This window comes from Hyperolius riggenbachi, chromosome 7 (assembly GCF_040937935.1).
Source record: "Hyperolius riggenbachi isolate aHypRig1 chromosome 7, aHypRig1.pri, whole genome shotgun sequence".
Classification (NCBI taxonomy): domain Eukaryota; kingdom Metazoa; phylum Chordata; class Amphibia; order Anura; family Hyperoliidae; genus Hyperolius; species Hyperolius riggenbachi.
The window spans coordinates 90,991,530-91,012,223 of NC_090652.1; the positions used below are offsets into that span (position 1 = coordinate 90,991,530).

At 43.6% G+C, this 20,694-nt stretch overlaps 1 protein-coding gene across 4 annotated transcripts in view; it reads right to left on the reverse strand.

Moving 5' to 3' along the window:
- Positions 1-20,694, reverse strand: part of TRAF7 (TNF receptor associated factor 7) — a 108,992-nt gene that overhangs the window by 45,566 nt on the left and 42,732 nt on the right. For 2 of the 4 annotated variants that reach the window (XM_068244320.1, XM_068244321.1), the window contains exons 2-5: positions 16,488-16,602; positions 15,275-15,332; positions 9,860-9,951; positions 4,731-4,847 (exon numbers count right to left, since the gene is read on the reverse strand). In XM_068244320.1, the coding sequence (XP_068100421.1) occupies positions 4,731-4,847; positions 9,860-9,951; positions 15,275-15,332; positions 16,488-16,565 (345 nt within the window). In that variant the 5' untranslated portion in view covers positions 16,566-16,602. The remainder of the gene's footprint in view (positions 1-4,730; positions 4,848-9,859; positions 9,952-15,274; positions 15,333-16,487; positions 16,603-20,694) is intronic. The other 2 variants (XM_068244322.1, XM_068244324.1) reach the window with 1 other exon arrangement.

The window sequence follows — 20,694 nt, forward strand, 5'->3', positions numbered from 1 at the left end:
CCCAGTAAATCAGCCAGTCCGCACAGTCCAGCCGCATGCCGCTCCCACAGCCAGGAACATTCTGCACCTGCGCAATACAGCTGCACTGGTGTAGTGCGCTCCCAGCGGCAGAGTGTGTGCATGGAAACTACACCCAACTGGCTCAAATACCTGGACTCCTAGCAGAAGATCCAGGTGGTGGAGGAGGACAGCGAGGGACTGATTAGCCTGAAGGAGGCTGGAGAAAGCCCCAGGTATGTATAAAACTTTAATTTAATCTGTCTCAGGTTTACTTTGTTACACAGTAGTACTATACTCTATATATGCACTCCCCACAGAGCTGCAGGGAATCCACTGAGAATGTTGTGCATATTCAACACAGTGGTGTTTTCTATCACCCATAAACCTGGTTCAGATTGTACATGAAGAATGTGTAATAGAGGAAGAATCTCCTTATTCCCCTGCAGAGTACCTGCACATCACTCTTAGATGTACCCAGACATTGCCAAGGGACTTATAGATGTTCTTTGTTCCTGTCTGTACCTTCTACAAGTACTCTTACCAAGGACTAGTTTTAGTCTATGACTAAAGGGAATAAATATGGCAGTCTACATATCTTTCGCATTTCAACTGTCTTTTAAAATTCCTAAGCGTTGGCACTTGGCAGTTAAGAGATGCATTTTATGTTACATACTTTCAATCAACAAGATTATAATATGCAAATTAGAGGAGTCGGAGTCGGTGGATTTTTGTACCGACTCCACCGCCCTGCTTATGATGGAGGTATTTGGGACAGGACTGTTTGTGTGCCTAGATATTTTTGTTTTTAACAGCTCTGCATCATCTACAGCAATGATCCCAGCAGGGGAAGAGGGGTCTGTGCTGCTGAAAAGGCCATGTAAGGAAAACAGGCTGGAACTATCAGTTTCCCAGTTTTGACAGGACCTGCCTCCATACACACCAAGAAATGTAACAAATCAGTCCAAAAAGAGAATACTGTTGTCACTTCTTTTACATCAACAGTTAATAGACAACTCAAGGGTTCTTCTGAATGCAACCCTGAAGTGAAAATAAACTTATGAGATAATTGTATGTGTAGAACGAATAACAAATAGAACATCAGTGGCAAAAAAATAAATAAAAAAAGGAGTCTCATATTGTTTCCCAGTACAGGATGAGTTAAAAAAAAGCCTTCAGTTATCTATGCGAAAGAGCTTCTCTGGACTATTTGACCCACTGGGTCAAATACAGTCATGTTTTCTGAAGCACTTAAACAGCCAAGAAACAGTGAAAGGCAGCTTTAGATAAGATCTTAAACAAAGAAAGAGCACTCCATGGTGCATTACCAAACATAGGTTTATTGACACAAAGTAAGTTCCTACTTACAAGATTAAAAGAAGTCGTCACGTATCTCAAAGCCAGGATGCGTATCCCATTATCTTGCTCGTGAAAAACCACCAATCACTGCCTTCGTCAGATGAAGCTGAAACGCGTCATCATGCTAGAGGCACGTCATTGACCAGGACACGCCCCCCCTGCGAGTAAGCCTTCCCTACCATCGGGCGCCACGCTGCTGGCCACAGCCTGGCGGTTTTTCACGGGCAAGATAGATGGGAGACGCATCCTGGCTTTGAGATATGCGATAACTTCTTTTAATCCTGTAAGTAGGAACTCACTTTGTGTCAATAAACCTATGTTTGGTAATCCACCATAGAGCGCTCTTTCTTTAGATTGTTCGTTTTTTCACCCTATTGAAGAGCGGCTCAGGGAGCCTGACAGTGCATTGCGATGGATTAGTTCTGTTTGGACTGGAGCGCTGGACATTAGTGTATTTTTGTGGTTAGATAAGGTCTTACTGTAGGAAAGTTCAAAGGGTCATTATTTCCACTTTGTTTGTGAAACAGAGCGTGGATTTAAAACTGCAACTGTGACAGTAAACAAATACAATGTTATGAAAGAAAGCTACATTACAGAAAATAAAAATGAGACTCTTTTTCTTTCCTACTAATGTTCTATTCATTATCTGTACTACACATACAATTCATTATATCATACTTTTTTTTTCGGTTCAGGCTTGCTTTAATTTGATCCAAAAAGTTTGAGTAAATTGCATTTGACTGGAACACGTTAATAAGCCACTGCATAGATATGTATGCAAAGTAATAAAAAGTAAAAAGGCATTCGTGCAGAAACTGCAACAATGCATCCATAAAACACAAAGGCCCATGTGCAATCCACTTTCTCTCCTGACTTTTCTCCTAGCTGACATTTTCACAGCTTATCAATAAGGTGCCACAAGCAATTAACAACACATTCTAAATCATTTTGATAGTACTTTTTCTCCTACTTTTTTTTTTATTCTGTTCAATTGAAAAGTGCTGAAACGTTATTTTAAATAGAAGATGAAAAATAATCCCCTAGGAGAAAACTCAGGAGAAAAAGTTAATGTCATAAGGGCCCAAGTGTGGAAAGCGAAGACAGTCTTCACTGCAGTTTACATACAGCTCTTGCGCAGCTACGAGTAGGGAGCTTTCCTCTGATTTTAGCCAGTTTCACCAACTGTTCTCTGCAGTATCTTTTAATAGACTTATGAACAGGAAGTGTGATAAGCAAGAGGAAAAAGGCCTTGTTGTCATGACAAAGGTATCCGAGATATCTTCAAGGGTGATACACTTCAGTATCACATTGTACATATTTTCTGATAATGCCATTAAAAGGAATCAACATCCGCTTTCAGTAACGTACTCTGAATTTTGGCAAAATGTATTGGTCTGTACAAGCAAAGTGGGGAAATTTGACTTTGGAAGTACTTTTTCAAAGTTATGAATATTGTGCTCATATGACAGCGGTGGCGCTCTGCCAGTCAAGGTCTGCCACCCAGGTAGTCTGGGACACCCCCACCCCTATTCAGCATTATGGGAGGTATGTCATTAACCAAGAATGCAGTGCACCATCTATAGGTTTTTTTCTTTCTCTTTTTTGGGGGGAGAGGGGGGGGGGCAGCTGGAGTAGAGCAGACCATTACTAATCTCACATAGCCTTAAAGGAAGCCTGAAGTGAGAGGAATATGGAGGCTGCCATATTTATTTCCTTTTAAACAATACCAGTTGCCTGGCTGTCCTACTGATCCTCTGCCTCTAATAATTTTAGCCATAGACCCTGAACAAGCATGGAGATCAGGTGTTTCCCAGTCTGACAAGATTAGTCACATGCATGTTCCAGGTGTGTGAATCAGACACTCCTGTATCCAAAGAAAGCAGGATAGCCAGGCAATGGGTGTTGTTTAAAAGCAGTGGCTGGAAAGTGTAATGGTTAAGGGCTCTGCCTCTGACACAGGAGACCTGGGTTCAAATCTCGTCTCTGCTTGTTCAGTAAGCCAGCACCTATTTCAGTAAGGAGTTTCTTGGGCAAGAATCCTACTGCTACTGCCTACTGAGTGCGCTCTAGTGGCTGCCTCGCAAGCGATTTGAGTCCGACAGGAGAAAGGCGCTATACAAATACTGCCATTATTAAATGTGGCAGCCTCCATTTACCTCTCCCCAATTATGTATTTGTAGGTCTGCATGAAATAAGGCAATACAATGATATACTTCTTAACAGAACAAATAATTATATGCTTGAGCCCCCCTAAGACGTGCTCATGTGTTACCTGTGTTCTCAGACACATACGTGTAACCTGTGTTCTCGGACACATACGTGTAAACCTGTGTTCTCTGACACATACGTGTGACCTGTGTTCTCGGACACATGTGTAACCTGTGCTCTCTGACACATACATGTAACCCGTGCTCTCTGACACATACCTGTGACCTGTGTTCTCGGACACGTGTAACCTGTGCTCTCAGATACATACATGTAACCCGTGCTCTCTGACACATACATGTAACCCGTGCTCTCTGACACATACGTGTAACCTGAGCTCTCTGACACATACGTGTAATCTGTGCTCTCTGACACATACGTGTAACCTGTGCTCTCTGACACGTGTAACCTGTGTTCTCGGACACATACGTGTAGCCTGTGTTCTCAGACACATACGTGTAACCTGTGTTCTCGGACACATATTTGTAGCCTGTTTTCTTAGACACATGGTAGGTGTTGAACCTCTTCTGACAACAGTAATAAATAGAGATAGGACGAATCCCAAATTTCCTTGAATCTGAATCCCAAAAAGATTCTCTAATCTTTCAAATCTCACGAATCCTGCAAATAAGAATTGTGTGATCCGTGTAAAAATAGTAGTTAGACTTATGAATAGAAAAAGCCTAACTATTATTCTTTAACGCATCACACAATTCTTATGCTTGGAATACACTATGCGTTTTTGCGGTCGACTTGCCATTCGATCGTGTTTTGATTCATTTTTCTGCTCAATTTCCCACTCCATTCGCTTATCTTTTCCTGTCAATTTCCATTCCCTTCTATCAGAAATCGAGCGGTAAAACGATCGAAAGTGCGATTGGACATGTCTGAAATTATCTATCGAACCATCTATCTGCCTCAAAAACTATTCCCAGCATTATGTACAGGATTCGGGAGATTTGAAAGATTCCAGAATCTTTTCGGGATTCAGATTAGAGGAAATTGGGATTCGTCCTATCTCTAGTAATAACATTTATTCACCATTCATTTGCTCATTCCTGAGTATATTGACGATCTGGATCACCTAGTCTGATGATGGTGATGATGAAAGACAAGGCACTTCCTGACTACTTACAGCTTATGTGACAGCTTTAAGATTGTCTCCTTACCGGCTCTTCCTCTTCTTCGTGGAGTGAGAAGTTGGAGCGTAAGGGCATGCTGGATTCTGAATGAAGAGAGCGCACCGATATGGCTGAATCTGAGCGCCGGGAAGTGCTGATCGGAGGCTGGAAAACAAAAAAACCCAAATGGCTTGATGTAAAGTCAACCAGCAGCCTAAGAAGGAGGATGGTCCAAATCAAGGTGCTCCCATAAAGCCGCGGAGAGGTATAAACCCATTATGCATCCAGCATGCTCAGTCCATTCAGTGTCCTTACTTCCTAATCCTCCTTACATGTTGGTGAAGGATGGCATTACAGTCCTAGTGGGAGCTGCTGGTCCCTGGTGCCGACTGATGAGAGCTACATTTGTTCAGCTGTATCACAGATGCACATCCCCCTGTAGACCCCGGGGCAATGCCGAGGCCCCCCTGCACCCTGCAGAGGAGGATCTGGTGGCTGCACTAGGCTGAGCCTTGCCAGCTCTGCTCACAGTGTACATGCAGACACTTCCTCCTATTCAATTCAGTCCACTCGGCTGCTTCCTGCTGGAGATGTGAGGAGGCTAGGGAAGGAGGGGGGGGCTCCATTGGGGAAGGGAAATCTATATACACACTTAGATATATATACTACTCATACATATATATTTATTGAAGTCCTAACTAGGATGGTGCCAAACTGAGGAAAACTTACTATATATAAAAAGAGACGTTTAGGCATCAGGTTTTAAAGCATCAGTTCAGGCACATTTATTTTATATGCATTTGATTAGATCCTCATCTCCTCCTCAGTTACCTACAAGTGCCTGCTGAACACTTCTGTGCCACACCTTCCTACTAGAGGCAGGGGTGTCAAACTTCAATACAAAGTTGTAATGAAACGCGGAAAAGCCGCTACCTCAAGGTGAGGCGGCTGTTTCCACGTCCAGCATGGCGTCACAACGCGGAAAAAACGCCGCTTGCCGCATAGGCAGTGCGGCGGAATCCGCATTGGTAACGGCGGAATCCGCATTGGTAACAGCGGAATCCGCATCCGAGGCGGCTCCTGCACTCGAGACTTTGCTAAACAGTGCTGGTGTGGCTGGGACTCATAGTCCACCTGGATTCAGAGTTACACGCGCGCGCACACAGAGGCAGAGTTTAAATAGCAGTCAGAAGGGAGTCAGCTGACCGGCTGGGTCAGCTGACAATTTCCACTGCTCTCATTGGACCAGCAATTAGGGAGGTCCTGGAAAGGTCCTTGAGTATATATACTGCTGGTTGTTCACTTGCTCTTTGTCTGGCGTTGCGATCACATACGTGGGAGCACCCAGATCCATAGTCAGATCCGTTAGTGTGCCGGGACCAGCTGGAGCTGTAATCGTACACTAAGCTAGATTCTGTTGATAGCTTAAAGCAGGGGTCCCAAACCTTTTCCGGCCCGGGGACCACTTTCTGACCAAATTTTTTTTCCGGGGACCGCCGGGTTGGGGGTTGGACGTTGGGTGGAGTGGATAGTGGAGCCATTTACGGAGGGGGGGAGGTTGCAGTGGCATAGCTAGCATAGTTGCCCCAGTATAGGGAGTTTAGTTGCCCCAGTATGGCTAGTATAGTGCCCCAGTATAGCTAGTATAGTGCCCAAGTATAGTGCCCAAGTATAGCTAGTATAGTTCCCCAGTATAGCCAGTACAGTGCCCCAGTATAGCCAGTATAGTGCCCCAGCAGAAGATGCACAAAAAGAGATAGGAAAATTGTATATATATATATATATATATATATATATATATATATATATATATATATATATATATATATATATATATATATATATATATATATAGCTGTGCCTGTACATGCATGTTCATTCTGCTTTGCAACACACATTATATATATATATATACACACACATACTGGGGTGTTGTACATACAGTGTCAGGCTCCCAGCGTCTGGCTCCCAGCGTTTAGCTCCCAGTGTCTGGCTCCCAGCGTCTGGCTGGCTCCCGCATCTGGCTGGCTCCCAGCGTCAGCTCACACCTCTAATGGCGCCCTGCTCTGCGACCAAACTCGCTGCAGTGATGCCGCTTGAAGAAGAGTGTGATTGGCCACAACTATGGAGGGGGCGTGACTGAAGGCCTACGAGCGCTGCCGTGATTAGCCCCACTGATGGAGGAGGCAGGACTGGCGCCTCCGATATGCAGTTCTTCGCCGGCGCAGGAAGGGGGTTGATTGGCCACATATTGAGGGGGCGGGACTGGCGAACCATGACGTGCACGGCTGTGGCCGTGCATTACAACTAAAAATGACACTTTTGAAGTAAAAAATCGGTCTGAAGCCGCGGCCCACTGTAAAATGTCCTGCGGACCACTAGTGGGCCGCGGACCACAGGTTGGGGACCCCTGGCTTAAAGTACTAGTTTGATTGTGATTATCTGTTATGACCCTTTGCCTGTTTGACTATCCTCCTGAACTCTGATCCTGTACCTCGATATTTCTGATACCCGTTGCCGAACCCTGCCTGTACTTGGACTCCGCCTTTGCCTACTGTATCTGTACTTTATCTGTCCGTGTGTTACGACCTGGCTTGTCCGACCTCGAGAACCGACCTCACTATTAGAGGCGGTTCCCCGTCCTGTTAGTGACATTTCCTTCTGAGTGTCACTCTCAGTCTACCTTCCTACTCGCAGCCTGACTCCTCCCGCCTTGGAGAGCTCAGGTCTTCGGAAGGAAGCCGCGCAGTTATTCTCACTGCACTGAGGCTAAGTCCTCCTAGTGTTACTGTTACACCAAACACTACACTCTACTCAGGTGAACAGAGGTTAGCTGGTATATCGGATTATCAGTGATACTGCAGATCACTTATAATCGGGTATACATCTGTATTCCCCGTGATACTGCAGATCACCGGTAATCAGATCCTCTCTGTGCTTCACCGATCGTTAGAAAAGTGGGCCGAAATTGTACACTGGGACCTAGTTGCGGGTCAAACTCAATGTGTACTGGGCACCTTCCACCCTTATAGAGTTCCCAGGTGTCTAATGACTCCCCTCCAACCCCTATAGTTCTCTGGTGTCTAGAGGACCCCATCCTCCCCTATACAGTTTCCTGGTGTTTAGCGCTTTCCCCCTCCCTCCCCATATGGTTTCCTTGGTGATCTAGGGCTTCACCTCCAGTGTAGCTTCCCTGGTGGTATAGAGTGGGCCAAACATAATGCAAAGTGGGGAAACCACTTGAGGGCCACATTTAATGGCTCTGAGGGCTAAATTTAACCCGCGTGCTGGAGTTTGACATGTATGTACTAGAGGAAGATAGCCATGATAGGGTATCAGTGTGCAGAGGGGTGTGGCTTTTGCTGTAAGAGGCATCACTCTGTCATCACACCTTCACACTGACTGGTAGTGAGCAGGCAGCAGCAAGTCATTGAGGAGGAGATGAAGATCTATGAATTGGTGCAGCAACAACGTTCCTTATTAAGTTACATCACATGCATATAATAATTGAGTCTGATATGCAGCTTTGAAGAAAACCTGAAGTGAGAACACTCAATTCCGTTTCTTTAATCCCTGAGGATCTGTTTCTACTAAACACAATTTTTCTGATGCAGAAAAATGATGGATGGCATGTTGCAGATTTCTGCATCAGATTCTGAATGCAGAAAAACTGACTCCAATGAATGCCTATGGGCTTGTTTCCATGAATGTTTTCATTGCATGGCAAAACGGATCCTTGATGCAGAAATCTGCATCAGAAAAATCACGTTTAGTGGAAACAGGCCCATAGGCATTCATTGGAGTCAGTTTTTCTGCATCCAGAATCCGCGTGTAGTGGAAACAGGCCCTTAGTAGTGGAAAGGCTGTGGATAGCATAGAGCCTTCCTGTTCCTCAGTCTGGCCTGTCCTTCCAGCGCTGTCCTCCGGTGTACCTATACAGCCAAACAGCGCCTCAGAGCTGCTCGCATCCCTAATGCTGGGAATACACGTTAAGTTTTTACTTTAGATAGATGGGTTCGATAGATAAATTCCAACCTGTCGGATCTGGTCAATTCTACTTTCGTTTCGATTCTCCTCATTTAAGTGAATGTAATTGATAAGAAAAGATAAGGAATCGAGAGGGGAATCGAGTAGTGAATCGAGAGTAGAATCTATCGAAAGCAAAACGACGGCAAAAACGAACGCAAAAACGCATCGTGTATTCCCAGCATTAGGAGTTACAAGGATGAGCGTACCTCTGCTGCACATGCGTGGACTGGGCTTGCACACACACAGTAAGGATGCAATGATCTTTGGAATTACAATTAGTTCCAAAGAGCTGTTTGACCCAGCGGAGGACAGTGCTGGAATGATGGGCTGGGCGGTAGGTCGAGAAAGCTCTATGCTATCCACAGCCTTTCCTCTGCTATGCATCAAACGTGAAGTAGGTTTTCTCACTTCAGACTTACTTTGAAAGACAACTGACCTATGACGACGGATATGGAAACTGACGGATACGGAAGCAGTCGTATTGGTTTCCTTTTAAACAATGTACATTGCCTGGCTGTCCTGCTGATCCTCTTCCTCGAATACTTTTAGTCAGACTCTGAACATGCATGCAGATCTGATGTTTGACTGCATTTGCCGCATGCATGTTTCTGGTGTGATTCAGACACTACTGATGCCAAAGAGATCAGCAGGATGTCAGACAACTGGTAATGTCTAAAGGGAAACAAAAAAACAAAAACAAAAAAAAAGGACTTGACAGTGTCCATATTGTTCTCGGGTCAGTTGTCCTTTAAGGAGAATTACACAATGTGTTTAATAAAAGCATCCCCAAACTACAGTTTTTCAATTACTGCTACTTATTTCAAATACCTCCAGCTTTCAATTATGGTAGCATCAATGGTTCATTGCCAAATTAGCCGTGCATGCTCCCACCATGGTCAATATATTCAAACTGACAATGGCCCGACTGCACTTTGGTCCACATAGTCTGAGTTTTTATATAGTTTAGTAAATTCAACGCTTTTATCAAGCTTAACATCTAATTCCAGTGGATGGGTTCTGTATCTGTTTAAGTGCCCTGACTGCCTGATTCCCGTCATAATTCCAGGCTTGTCTGTATTTGCTTGCTGAAATACACTGTTGTGTTATCTAGAGGCAGCAATGGTTTATCACCCTTGACTTCCACTCACCATAACATCATCGTCATCTCTGGTTGAGAAGGCTAAAGTGCTGGAAGTTGATGGCGTTCTGCGATGCTGTTTAAATGAACTTGATCCGTCAGCTGCAAAACAGATACACCAAGGTGTCAATTTCTGCTATTGAAGAAACTGTCCGCCGTGAAGAAAGATAAACTGACTTTTTTCCCCTCCTCTGCTGTGTTAAAGTTGACCTGATCTCGTGCACAGGACAGAAGGAAAACAGAGAAATGCACATTCTATGTATTTAGAGGGTTTAACCTGTCTAATTCCTCCTCATTTGTGTCTAATCACAAGGTGTAATTTCATCTCTCCTCTGTGTCACCTGACTGCCATGGCAGATAAGTTCATTTGAAAGCACAGGATGCTAACAATATGTCTGCATCCAAGAAAGCAGGAAGTAGAAACACTGCAGATTTATTACAGAATTTGTATCAGCTGTAACAAAAATGTTTTTCTTTAAATATTATGCTGTTGCGTATCTTTTACAGCAGAGAGGAAGTTCTGAGTCCAGGTCTGCTTTATGCGGCCTCTTTCAGGCATACTTTTGTCTTTTTGTTCTTGCAGCTGTAATGCTAATCTTATGCTAGGTACACACTGAGATTATCTGGCAGATTTACTGTCAGATCGATTACTTCCAACATGTCCGATCTGATTTCCGATCGATTTCCAATACATTTCCTATTGAAGTGAACAGAAAAAGGTCGGAAATGAAATCAATCGGAAAATGCTCTGGAATTGATCGGAAATCAGTTCGGACACGTTGGAAATAATCTATCGGACAGTAAATCTGCCAAAAATTTTCATAGTGTGTACCAGTGTGTACCTAGCATAATTGCCTTGCTATCTCCAGCCTCATTTAAATAGCCCTTTTGCCAGAGAGGACTTAAAGAGTAACTGTCAGGCTGCAAAAGCTAATTTAAACCTCTGTTCTCCAGTGTTAAACAGTTTAGAAGGAAGCCAAAAAGGCAATACTAAAGTTAAAAATCTCTCTTACTTTTGATGTGTGCTGAACAGCAAGGTTGTTATTCCCAAGCTCTTAAAAGGACGAGAGGCCGCATAGCATACTGCAAAGCATTCTGGGGCTGCTTCTCCCCACCTTGGGTCCTCCCCTCGGCTGCTAGTGAGAAGTTGCAGGCTCATGTTACAGCAGCTTGTAATGCAGCCCAGCTCACAGCACTGAAAAATCACAGGGCAGAGTATACTGCATGAGTCCGCTATTGTTCCTAGCCACATGGCTAATTAATATTCACTGCACAGTAGTGTTGTCCATTAGGATCTTTTTTGTGAGTGGAATCATCAGGAAGCAGGGAGGACATGACCACACAATTGGCTTCATAGGAGACAGACAAACATGGAACCTGCCATTAACTGTCAGGAGCATCATTCTCTGCAAATACTATATAAAAATTCTGTGAAACGTGGACAGTGAAATGTATATGTAATGTATGTAATGTAGGTACAGCCAATATTTAGCTACTGATATATGTGTTTTTTTCTCTGAGACCTTATACCTAACAGCTCCTCTTTAAAGAGGACCTAAACTCTGAACTTCCTCTAAGCATAATAACATAAAACATTTCTTTGTTACAGCTGATCCAAATCCTGCATTAAACCTGCAGTTTGTTTACTTCCTGCTTTAGTGGAAGTAGACATATTGTTAACATTCTGTGCTTTCATGTAAGCTTATCTGCCATGGTAGTCGGCTGACACAGCTGAAGGATCAAATTACAACTTGTGATTAGACACAGATGACGTGGAGCTTTCCCTATGTCTTGTGCAATAGTTCAGGTCCACTTTAATGGATATGTATGGGTCACAGTTAATGGCAATGATTCTGGACAGACACATCAACAGTCTAACACATCCTGGGTAGTATGGCACCTGTGTAATGTAACAAAAGTTGGAAAACCCCAAGTCTCTCTATACACTGATACACTTTTTTTTTTGGGGGGGGGGGGGGGAGGTAGAATGAGGAATAATGAATTTGGGAGAGAAGGGAGGTTAGAATAGGGAGGGAAGGGATTGGCTAGTGATGGATGTATAACTAAGGTAAGGTACACACCTTACAATTTTCTGGCAGATTTATCTGCCAGATCGATTAATTCCAACATGTCCCTGCAGCATAATTCTGCCAGAAAATTGTATGGTGTGTACCTAGCATAACAATGGAACAAGTTATCTCTTGTAAATCTCTCCTCAATCAGCAGCCGCACAGTACATCATGATCACAGAGATTGGATCTCACAGTGGTCATGAGACAAGAAGTCACTTGACTGGCTGCTAGTTATGCTATCTGGTTTCTGCCGTTATTCCAACAGCGGGATCACAAGCAAGAACAGTGCTATCTCATCTATAACTCCTCCATAACTGAGCTGTTCTGGTATAACCGCACCCATCTACAACTGCACATCAGAGATCAAACCAAAACTCTGCACCTGTACAGACTCTAGGTGTTAAGTGGTTAAAATGTCTGCGCTTATACTGTCAGTACTTGTGGTTAAAAAAAATAGGCTCTGATCAATAATGTGGTATACCATACTTAAGTTAAAGTAAACCTGTAATATGATTATTATGATTATAAATAAATAGCAAGATGCTTACCCAAGTAGAAGGAAGTCTCTAGGCCCATGTCCTCCCTGACCCCACCGCTGCTGGGGATCATCTTTTAGTTCCTAGCTGCCCCTCTTCATGTACCAACACTTTTGTATTGCGCATGTGTGGCAGCACAAAGCCGCTCCTGAATGAGCTGCTTCGGCTTACTGGGCAGCCATACTTGTGCATGCGCAGTATGGCCGCTCTCCTATAGGAAGGAGAGTGCGGTCACGAGAACATATCCAACAAGCTCTTATCAGATATGTTCAAAAGGTTGCTGCAGTGTTGGCTAGGAGAGGATATGGGAAGCCACTGGACTATTTAGAGGCTTCCTTCTACTTCGGTATGTATATAACTTATTTTAGATGCCTACTGTAAGCAGGATGTAGTACAAATCTGACAGTTTTGGACTAGTCCATCGCTTCATGGAGGATTCTCAGCATTTTCTTTATAAAAAGGATCCATTATATAAAGATACTGATCAGCCTCCCTACTCTCTTGCATATTATTTGTGCAGTTGGACTGAGCAACTACCATTCAGGAAATGCTTTTGAGAATAAAAAACAAAACAAAACCCAGAGTATCCCTATAAAAAGAAGGACTAGTCCAAAACCTGCTAGATCTGTCAGATTTTGACAACCTACTGTAAGCGACAGCAACATGGGGAAAAAGAAATAGTGCATTTTACTTTGGCTCAAACGTTTTATACATATGCTTATAGATGCATTTTAAATTGCACTATTTGTTTGTGATCGTGAACTTTTAAGCCTTGTAAACATTAGATAAAAGACTGAAAAACAGCTAACAACACGAAAACACAACACCCAAGGATGGATCTCAGGCACAACTGTCTTGGCCTGAGGTGCCCACACTTTTTTGGGTTATGAGCTACTTTAAAAAATTAGCAAGTCAAAATGATCTACCTGTGTACAATTTTTGGAGCACAATTGTATGTGCAGAATGGAAAATGTAGTGAGTCGGGATCTACCATGAAGTCCTTCGTGATCTACCTAATGGGCACCCCTGGTCTAGGCAGATAATTGTTCACATGAGACAACTTGTACATGTTACGGCCAGAACCCGAAGTCTGTCCACTTCGGGTTCTGGCCGGTCAAAACTAGAATTGGCCATCACACTGCGGCCAATACCCGAAATTAATTGATTCCTGGCGGCTTAGTTATTCTGCTACTGCTCTGGCTCCTCCCCTTGCCCGCCTCCTAAGGCTATATAAACGATCATGAAATGTCAATGGTTACAGAACGTGCTGCCACATAAATCAAGGACACTACCAAACTGCCGACAGCATATGCTCTGCATGGCATTCAGTGGGGACAGGAGATAAGAGTTCTGATATAAAAATAAAAAAAGTGAAGCAGTTGAACTGTGATGCTAAAATCTCCCCAATGCCAATCTATAGAAGTGAGCATCAGCTCATCCGCACTGTGCCCGACAAGCACTTGTGACATGACAGCCATGAGTGCGAGCCTGCTGCATAGATAGAAGGTGGCACTCACTTGCTGGCCCTGGGACAACTTCCACTTCACAGGCTCCTCTTCAATGAGGTTTTAGCAGTGAAGTAAAACTCCTCCGAGTCCACCTCCAGGACACGCATTCCCCCAGAGTCGTTCATCATGGCAGGGATTCCTGCCATTCGTTCCTGCTGGCAGAAGCAATATCTGCAGCGTTCCCACTCTGCTTCCCTGCCGCAACTAACGACTCTGGAAGCATGCACGGCTGGCAGTGCACGAACGGCTCTGTGTGCATTGTGTGTGTCCCCGGCTGACAGAGGTCAATAGGAGGCGGCCAAGGGGAGGAGCCAAAGCAGTAACAGAATAACTAAGCCGTAAGCAATCAATTAATTTCGGGTATTGGCCGCAGTGCGACGGCCACTTCTAGTTTTGACCGGACAGAACACAGAGTGGCCAGACTTTGGGTTCTGAACGTAACATACATATGTTGATAGATCAGGATTAACAATAAGTACAAGCATGCAGGTTCCTCACAAGACCTTAGATTGAACAAGTCATTGCAGTATGTAAAGAATTGTTATGCGTCATATTTACAGATGTAGGTCCTTTGTCAGGAAACATTTGAAGACATCAACTTTTATGTGATTTTTGACCTCAGCTTTAGCCCTTGGTATATTCTAAAGTGCTGAGCTGGTAATGGTCTATCAGCAGTAAGCGGTGCAGATAACCATTTTAGAAGCGAGAGGGAACATTTTAGTATCAGAATTCCAAGCAGGGATTAGAATGTTCTGTCCCATTCTAAAATGCTACTAAGGGACAGAGCAAACAGAGCCTCCCAAATCACTGTCTTTCATAAACCCCCATCCACACTAAACACTGATTATTTAGTTACTTAGAATGCCATTTCAACAATTTTCAGCCTCAGTGCGGAAACCACCACGTGCCACATAATATAACCGGATTCATTTAGCCTCAGATCCCTGCAGCATCCTTAGTAAGGTAAAAAGACACAGTCTTCTATAGTCATGATTTTCCTGCCTTTCACATGATCAATACACTGCCTGGCCAATGCAAGACTAAGAAGGCTAAACGATGATTAGGACTGTAAACACATTTTGCAGACTGTAAAGTAATGCCACATTTTGCAGACTGTAAAGAAACGTCATGTTGGCCTCATTAGAACACCTTGGGATTCAGGTGACTGGAGCCACCTGCAAGAGATCTTATGTTGCATGTGGACACCTCTAAGCTTTTGCATGTTACATATGATCATAGTTCAGAAAGTAACAAAGGTTCTCTTTAATGACCTCAAACCATCACTCTATTTCTTCTAGTGGTAACATACCTTTGGTAATTGTTGTCACTGCAGTGAATGCTGGCCCAAATGTAGTTTCCATTCTGGTCTGAAACATAAAGATATGCATCAGCAAAGTCACCAGCCTACTGGACAGTGAGAAGCAGGATGTGCTGATAGAAGCTGAAAGCTAAAGAAGCACACAAAAACATGCAGGGAAGACACGAGGAGGATTTAGACTTAGATTTAGACTGTGGAGCAGAAGTGATTCATTCTCTGTAGCACCAGTAATTTTAAGGTTATGGGACTATCAGCACGGTGTGGTCATGTGATCAGGAAAGCAGCCTTTAAGAAAACAGGGAGAATTCTTAGTGGCTTGATTTAAAAATAGTAACACGTTTGTTGTAAAGGAGTACAGTAACCTTAAAAAAAAAAAAAAAAAAAAAAAAAGTTCAACTTACCATGGATCTTCTACTGGCCCCCCGCAGACGTCCTGTGCCCTCGCCGTGTCTTGCTTCCGGTTTTCATTTAATGTTGCACACGACCTTGCTCCTGCTGACGTCACCTGGAGCAAGGGCGCTTGACGCCAGGGCCACGTAGCCGCAGTTGCTTGCGACATTTAAGTTGGGGGGGGGGGGGGGGGGAGTAGAAGCAGCAGGTTTTTTTCTTAGAGGTTACAGTACGCCTTTAATTTTAATGTTTTCATTTAATGTTCATGTCTTTAATTTTCATGTTTCAAAAAGATTCAACAGCTATGTTACTTTGACCAGATGGAAATAATTCAGTTAGCACCTCACTATCATATTGGGTTTAGTCTCCTCACTCCAAAGTGTTAAGGTGGCCACACACTAAAAGATGGCCACCAGATTCAATGGCCGTAAGATCCATGCATTTCAGATCAAATCTGATAAGGATCGAATCCTTCCACACACTGTTCACAGTTTTTCGATGATTTCAGAAAAAGAAAAAAACAGAAAGACTAGGAAGGGACCACTGAAGGATGGACCAAGAAAGGGAAGAAGTAAAAGAACATAAACAGAAGGATGGAAGACTACAAAAACCACAATACAGCTCAGCATCACATGGCACTGTCTGTTGAAAAGCAAACTCCCAACCCCCAGCCACCGTGTATGATAAAGAGTGAGGAGTGGAGTGTCTGATAATGGGCTTTCCGTTATTGCTATTGCTGTGAACCATTATCGCAGTGTGTGCAAGACTGGTACAACAGAAAGAGCAGAGAATAGCGGGCAGGAAATGCCGGTACCCCGTTGGTGTTTTCTGGTGGAATGCTTGTGGCACCAGCTGAAAAATGATTGAATCGTGGATTCTTACTCGAGGTCATAATCTAGGCTGGCATCTCAGGGCAGTGATGGGGTGATCTACAGAGAAAGAACAGAGAGAGAGAGAAAACATTATCCATTATGTAACACAAAGCTGCAATGTCAAGGCATTTCCCCAAACTTAAAGGATACCCGAGGTGACATGTGACATGATGAGATAGACATGTGTATGTACAGTGTCTAGCACACAAATAACTATGCCGTGTTCCTTTTTTTCTTTCTCTGCCTAAAAGAGTTAAATATCAGGTATGTAAGTGGCTGACTCAGTCCTGACTCAGACAGGAAGTGACTACAGTGTGACCCACACTAATAAGAAATTCCAACTATAAAACACTTTCCTAGCAAAAAATGACTTCTGAGAGCAGGAAAGAGGTAAAAAGGGTCTATAGTTCATTTTAGCTCTGGCATACATTCAATGAAGGTGTCCTTGAGAAAAAACAAAAAAAGTTGAAACTTAAAAAGTAGATTTAAACATAAAATTAAACTGTGGAATATCTTAAAAAGTATTTTTTAGGAGAAGGAAGATACAATAGTTTATTTCGTTAGTTTATTTTCGCCTCAGGTGTCCTTCAGAAAAAGAGCCACATTTTAAGTCCTGGCTCTTTCCTAGTATGACGTGAGGGGGCCACAGAGATGCCCCCAGAAGTAAAAGGGTCAGAGGTTCGCCTATTTGGATACAGGGTTTGCTCACTTGCAGCCATACTTCTTTCACTTTGTCAGGTGAAGTGAAATCAATTATTCTAATTTTAAAATTCTATTTTTAACAGTATATTGTATTTAAAAGACCCCTGTGAATGTTTACAAGAATAAAGGCCAACTGTTGGCCCAGTTGGGTAGATTTTTTTTAAAGAACAATATTTGAATTAAATTATACAAACAAAAAAAGTTTTTTTTGTTTTGTTTCTTACAAAAAACAACTGAACACACCCTACTGAAACAACCCCACCCCTTAGCATACACAGAATCATACAAATCAATATCTTGTACAAGTGTACAAGGTACTGAACCATGTACAAGTGTACAAAGTACTGTACCATGTACACCAAGGTACAGTACCTTGTACATCTGTACAAGTACCAATGTTTCAGAATAATCTTCATGTGCAAAATATACAATGGGTTTGGGGTTTTTTTGAGTTTGGTTTTTACTATATACCATATATTTGTTGTTAAATGTTACAGTATTATAAACACTGTTATAAGTAGTTTAAACCCCTTTAAAAAGGACATTGCAACCAAAACCAAAACCAAAAAACAGTTTATATTATGTCGAAATCCAGAGTTGCCCAAAAGTTAATCATTTATCTGTTTTTCACTTACAATCAGCCGATTCCCTGCACTCCACATGCCCTCTCTTCTCTCTCTGCCTCACTGGCTGTTTCCCCAGACCTCATGTGCAGTCATACCACGATGTCATATGTAGCATGTACAGAGGTTGCATCGCTGTGGGTGCTTGCAATGGCACGGGTGGGAGCAGTGTCAGGTGGGCGGCCCACGGCAGCAATTGAATTTAATTCTACTCACAACAGAGGGCTGCCCAATTGCAATAGGATTTTCTGCTTGTGAGAAAACCAGGTACTTAGGCTCTCTGGTCATACTCCTCATCTGTAAAGCTGGGTACACACATCAGATAAAAGTCTTTGGAAAATGAAAGATCACAGACCAATGTTACCCCCTTCCATGCAGTATATGAGCATACTCTAGTCTACACAGTCTATTCTATTGAGCTGAACTCCCCATCAGATAAAAATCTTTGCAAGATTCTGTACACAAAGATGCTGTACACATGCAAAAGATCAGTACCTGCAAAAGAGCAGTTCCTGCAAAATGCATTCATAGTCTATGATATCTGCAGATCTCATACACACCTTGTTTAACAGACAATCATCTGCAGATCAGATCCATAAGGATGGATCTTTGAATCTGCAGATGATTGTCTGTTAAACAAGGTGTGTATGAGATCTGCAGATATCATAGACTATAAATGCATTTTGCAGGAAATGATCTTTTGCAGATACTGATCTGTTGCATGTGTAACAGAATCTTTGTGTGCAGCATCTTGAAAGATTTTTATCTGATGGGGAGTTCAGCTCAATAGAATAGACTGTGTAGCGTATGCTCGTATACTACATGGAAGGGGGTAAAATTGGTCTGTGATCTTTCATTTTCCAAAGACTTTTATCTGATGTGTGTACCCACCTTAAGTTGGTGCCAATAGTTGCCAGTGTTCTCCCTAGAAACTTTTTCCAGCTGAGTGGCATGAAAAAGTAGCCGGGTGGGGCGCAACAGGGGCATGAAAGACCGGTGCAACTCTGCTTACAGCATAGGATGAGGATGAGGAGGTGAGCCGATGACAGCCGGGTGCTCACCAAAATTAGCCGGGTGGAGCACCCGGCTAAAAAATTCTGGGGAGAACACCGAGTTGGGGAGAAGGTGAGGTTTACAAATTTGGATCTGCAGCAAAGCTATGCTGGAGGTGCCCAAATAACAATATTTAAAATAAAAGGTAAGCGCTGCACTTAGGTCTCAAAAATGATCAAAGTCAAATATATCGATTGAAATTTTATTGGCAAGCAATAACATGACTTGCGGGTCTGGCCCACTTCAGCAAGTGTGGCAAGTATGATGTGGCCCTATATTAACCAATATTTGTGGTAATACATTGGCCAGTTACTGTCTCTTTGTTATCTGTGATATGTTGCCATATAATAGGAAGTGGAGTATAGGTACACTTGCTTTTCCTATGTCAGGTATCTTTGCGGTAAATACTCAGATAACGATGCCGTGTTGTTGTCAGTGAAGACTTTTCCTCTTTCCATGTTCTGAGGACACCCAGTTAGGCCTGAACGATTTTAGGAAAAGATTGAATTGCAGGATTTCTGTGAGAAATTTCGATTCGATTCACGATTTTCAATACACAACGATGGATCAGCACACCGATGGTAAGTATGAGTTCCCCCATTATAGGTAGCCACATATAGGTTCCCCCAGGATAGTTTAGCCAACTATAGGTGCCCTAGGAAAGGTTAGCTAGCTATAGGTGCACCAGTATAGGTAAGCCAGCTATAGGTGCCGCAGTACAGGTTAGCCAGTATGGGTGCCGCAGTACAGGTTAGCCAGTATGGGTGCCGCAGTATAGGTTAGCCAGTATGGGTGCCGCACTACAGGTTAGACAGTATAGGTACAGCAGTATGGGTTAGCCAGTGGATAGGTGCTGCAGTACAGGTCAGCCAGTGTATAGGTGCCGTAGTACAGGTTAGCCAGTGTATAGGTGCCGCAGTACAGGTTAGCCAGTGTATAGGTGCTGCAGTACAGGTTAGCCATCCAAATCCCCCTTCCCTTTGTGTATATAGGCAGATCCCCTCGTGTACATAGGCAGATCCCCCTCGTGTGTATAGGCAGATCCCCCTCGTGTGTATAGGCAGATCCCCCTCGTGTGTATAGGCAGATCCCCCTCGTGTGTATAGGCAGATCCCCCTCGTGTGTATAGGCAGATCCCCCTTGCCGCCACTAGCCGCTGTTACATACTTTGCTCCTGGCCTTCCCCTCCGCTCCCAGCCCCCTCCTCCGGTAAATTTTTTCAATTCCCATCGGCCGCATTGCATAGCCGCAGGGGGAGCCGCGGTGAAGAGCGAACAAGTGCTCGCATAGTAACGCAGGGCCTGTACCAGGAAGTGTGAAATCACTTCCTGGCGGCCAGCGTTACTAGGCAACGCTCGCCGCCTCTTCACTGCGGCTCACCCCGCAGCTATGCAATGCAATGCAGCCGATTGGAATTGAAAACTTTACTGGAGGAGTGGGCTGGTAGCAGAGGGGAAGGCCAGGAGCAAAGTAGGTAATAGCGGCGGTAAAAACCCCCGCTTTGACGATCTGAAGATCATCTTGGGCATGGTCACGATTCTCGGCTTAAAACCGAAAATCGTTCAGCCCTACACCCAGTGTTATCTCGTTTCTGCTTTCTGGAGTGCTTCCTCCATATATTTCTTTTAAGAATTCTGGGAGAGTTACCTCATGCTGTCATCAATTCTACTGAACTTTCTCTGGACCACAAGTACCACATTCTTTACTCAAGAACAGAAATGAAAAGATCCAATTATTCATATGCAGAGGATCAGCAGTTCGATAACCAAGG